This window comes from Amphimedon queenslandica, unplaced genomic scaffold (genome assembly GCF_000090795.2).
Source record: "Amphimedon queenslandica unplaced genomic scaffold, v1.1 AMPQUscaffold_12455, whole genome shotgun sequence".
Taxonomy (NCBI): Eukaryota; Metazoa; Porifera; class Demospongiae; order Haplosclerida; family Niphatidae; genus Amphimedon; species Amphimedon queenslandica.
Genome location: NW_003547308.1, coordinates 17,895 through 21,687, shown reverse-complemented (window position 1 = coordinate 21,687; position 3,793 = coordinate 17,895). Strand labels below are relative to the sequence as shown.

At 35.2% G+C, this 3,793-nt stretch overlaps 3 protein-coding genes across 3 annotated transcripts in view; 2 read left to right on the top strand and 1 right to left on the bottom strand.

Annotated features, from left to right (window-relative positions):
- The first annotated feature begins 11 nt into the window (after positions 1 to 11).
- Positions 12 to 1,245, top strand: LOC109587765 (uncharacterized). Its single transcript, XM_020003991.1, has 7 exons — positions 12 to 63; positions 109 to 207; positions 277 to 462; positions 508 to 555; positions 603 to 665; positions 722 to 850; positions 937 to 1,245. Exons 3-7 carry the CDS (start codon positions 369 to 371, stop codon positions 1,176 to 1,178), a joined length of 576 nt encoding a protein of 191 aa, XP_019859550.1. The 5' UTR covers positions 12 to 63; positions 109 to 207; positions 277 to 368; the 3' UTR covers positions 1,179 to 1,245.
- A 77-nt stretch (positions 1,246 to 1,322) lies between these two features.
- LOC109587764 (uncharacterized) lies at positions 1,323 to 2,315 on the bottom strand. The gene is made up of 3 exons (XM_020003990.1): positions 2,157 to 2,315; positions 1,913 to 2,104; positions 1,323 to 1,560 (listed from the first exon to the last, which is right to left on the bottom strand). The coding sequence occupies exons 1-3, from the start codon at positions 2,220 to 2,222 to the stop codon at positions 1,393 to 1,395; spliced, it is 426 nt and encodes a 141-aa protein (XP_019859549.1). The 5' UTR covers positions 2,223 to 2,315; the 3' UTR covers positions 1,323 to 1,392.
- Positions 2,316 to 2,420: 105 nt separating this feature from the next.
- Positions 2,421 to 3,793, top strand: part of LOC105314848 (acyl-CoA-binding domain-containing protein 5-like) — a 10,296-nt gene continuing 8,923 nt past the window's right edge. The window contains exons 1-3 of the mRNA XM_011409243.2: positions 2,421 to 2,468; positions 2,531 to 3,070; positions 3,115 to 3,299. Of these exons, the coding sequence (XP_011407545.2) occupies positions 2,438 to 2,468; positions 2,531 to 3,070; positions 3,115 to 3,299 (756 nt within the window). The 5' untranslated portion in view covers positions 2,421 to 2,437. The remainder of the gene's footprint in view (positions 2,469 to 2,530; positions 3,071 to 3,114; positions 3,300 to 3,793) is intronic.

Below are 3,793 nucleotides of genomic sequence, written 5' to 3'. Positions count from 1 at the left end.
ATTTGAACAATAGGAGAGCTATAAATAAAATCAAAGCATTCTTAGGAGAGAATGCAGCAAAAGTGTATGACTTTTTATCATATACCATCTGACTGTCACTTGTAATAGGTCTTAATTGTACTGAATCTGGTGACAAATCACAAGATAAAACTGATGATGAATCACAAGATGACACTGATAGATCGAAGTCTCCTGAGACACAAAGCAGTGAGCAATTTTGTCATTAAATTTAGTATAAGTACATTGTTAATTTCTTTATACCTTCTCTTAATACAGAAAGTGCTACCAATGTACCACTTGTAGCTTTGACTAGCACACCAATACCCAGCACCTCCAAAGCAGAATCAGTTTGTACTGATGAACCAAGTATGCCTCTTCCTAGTGACACACCTATTATTAATCCTGGAACTTCCGGAAGTAATACAAGTATTCCTCATTCATCTCCACAAAAAGGAACAACAAGTATGTGTATTAAAATATATTAAACTAAAATGATTGTCATCATAGCCTCTGTTGACATTGATTCATCATGCAAAGATAACACTTCCAGCAGAGGTAAGTATATTATATTAACAGATTAGTGATTATTGATTTAATCACAGCACCAGCTTCTTATTCTCAAATTCCTCCTGTTGCTAACAATACTTTTGTAGCACATGATTCCAGTAAGAATTTCATTGTATTCTATTTTGCTACAAACCAAAATTATTCAAACTTGTAGGCTCACTGCAACAACAGCATATCTATACCATGATAGTTGTGTCTATACATGTAATCACGTTTCTTAATGGTCTGTTTGCGAATCCGTTGCATAATTCATCTATGTCTTCTAATACTGGCAGAGTATCAAGTAAATAAATATTATCACTATATATAAGAAATAATGATCTTTGATATTGTATTTTATGTCACTGCCATTTTTTCAATTTTTACTAGATGGTGTTTTAATGAAGTGCTCATCACACCTGAATCAGTTACCAAAACTTGCTGGATATTTAGGAATACCTGACAGTTGTTTACAACAGATTCAGAGCGACTTCACAGACCCAGACATACAAGGATACCGTCTGTTGAAAAAGTGGAAAGAGCTCTATCCTAATTCATCGCTTGCTGACCTTATTGAAGTATTTCAATATTTAGGCCTTAATGAAGCTGTTAAAGTACTTGAAGAAAATTAATTAATCAATTCTATTTGCCATGTCATTATTTTTTGTAGTCTGTGACACATGAAGCTACTTGTTATTTTTATATTTAAAGAATTATTTTGAATTGACATATACATGTACATGTGTATGATAAGCCAGTCAATCAGTCAGTGATTGTTTTATTATAAATAAACTATGACAAATAAGGATGATAAACATAATACAGCAGAATAACACATAATTTAGATCAGGAAAAAAAGGGGGATATGTATACAATGTAACTTAAATATGACAGTACAAAGAAACCCCAAGCAAATAACCAGAGCAGAGCAATGATGTCCAATATTAGAGCAGCTTGACCAAACCTCTTGGCTTGTAAATAATATTGTACACCTTTTGCTCTATGCATCCAAGACTACAAAAATAATAATGTTTATCAAAATTTAGCCATCTTGGACTTTACTAAAACAATTATTGTGAAAAAAATGAATTGCAGACATTATTTTTGACAAATTTTAGCCCTTGAAAATCTCAAAGTATTATGCTATAATTGTGTCACTGCCTTAGCTGATATAGAATTTAGTGTTTTATTTGCCATTCAACCAAAATAAAAACATGCCATTTTAAGCCATATGCAGGCCACATGCATGCTTATTTCTCAATGGTGTGTCGGCACAAACTGAAATTTAAGCAATTCACCAAAACTTACTCCCTTCTAAATCACTAGCTATACGGCACTACACGTAGTTGTGTGCATGTGTGCTTACCAGTATTGAACAGATTATAGCAGCAACAGTGAAGAAGATTGTAGAGAAGCTCATAATAGGACAGACAATAGCAATAACTAGTGTAGGAATGAAGTAATCGTTAGGAACAAATTCAGACTGTAAGTGAACAACAGGAGGAGCCATAGCATACTGCATCATACCAGGCTGGTATGGAGCCATCGAGGGAACCATCTACACAAAAAATGCAATCATGTTTAGATCTCTATTTGAACTGAAGTCATACTTGAATGGGAACTGGTTGTACCATCATCGGGGCATTCTTGGCTTGTTTTGGATGAACGGCCGACATTCTTTTTTAGTCTTTTTAAGAGAACGAGAGGGCCTCAGAGAGAAGATCGAGCTACGTGTACCTGCTGAGCTAGCCCGGCTAGCTTTGCTTTGTTTAGTGTTTACTAAGCTCTAAATTAGATTAGATCTATATCCGGATCCCTCCGGATAATCTATGACTATTTAGTGTTTAGATACTTTATAGTTTACTAAGTTTAGTTCCACCCCGCATTATCCATGGCAGCCTCCTTGTTGTTTGGATTTAAAAGTAAGTAAGATTCTATCCCTGCAGTATCATATCATGTACTACTGTCAATCATTGCTATATAGATCAACTGAATAAAAGATCCTTTCACCGCACTGCATCTGTAGGTGATTCACTGTATGTGTGGGGTGGTCATCAGGATGGTTTACCTCGAGGCCTACCTGAAGAACATGATAGTAAAGAGAAGAGAAAGTTCACTACTAATATACAACACTTTACTCCTTCAACTGGTCAATGGATCACTAAAGGTACTAGTGGTACTCCTCCATTAGGATTTAGAGGATGCTTCTGTACTGCAATAAAAGATCAATTGTATATTTTTGGGGGATGGTGTGGCCATGACATCTGTTATTACAACAGTATTACACAGCTGGATACCGTTAGTCTTCAATGGAGGGAATTAGAACCAACTGATGCAACTAGACCAGTTATGAGGAGAGCCGGTGGTGGAATGATATCATTTGAACATGATGGAGTACACCATTTACTAATGATAGGAGGAATAGGATCCGAACCATCTGTGCAACTGCCTTATCATAAATACATTGAGTTATTTGATGGAAAATGGCAAACTAATGAGCACTCAATGTATAATCTATCATCAAGTAAGACTTTATGTTTCTGTTTTAAAATTATAACAATAATTTAGGAAAATGGCATAATCCTACAATCATTGGCCTGTGTATACCAGCTGCTTGTGTCTTTATCATTGAAAAGATCAACAACACTAGAGCTGTTCTGTTTGGTGGAGTAGAGACTGATATTATTGATAATGATGAGATGAATACTGCTAGTAACAATGTTTACATATTAGAGATATCAATCAGCACTGTGGTACGTAAAATTATAATGTAGGCACATACACACATACACATACACAACACAAACTTACACTAATGTCATTGTTAAGTGTGGTGATTATGACCATGGGGAAAACCAATGGGGAATTTTTATAGTCTTGCTTGGCCGAGATCCAATATTGATTTGTGTGGGCATGGAATGTTAGGCCATGTTTATACTACTCTGTTTTATCTGAAAATAGTAATAGCAAAAACTACCGTACAGTGGGAAATTTTCGTGGATTTCATGTTTTTTCAAACTTCACGGAAATAAAATCCACAAAAATCAATTTAATACAGTTTAAGATGGCTGAAAAGTAGAGAACCACGAAAATTAAACCCACAAAATTGATTTTTTGATGGATCTGCGAAAATTTTGGGCCACAAAAATTTCTCACTATACGGTATTTGGATTCAATGTGGCAGAGTAGTGTAAACGTGGCCTTAATCTCTATAAACATACCGGTACCCATACCCCAAGGTTGTCTG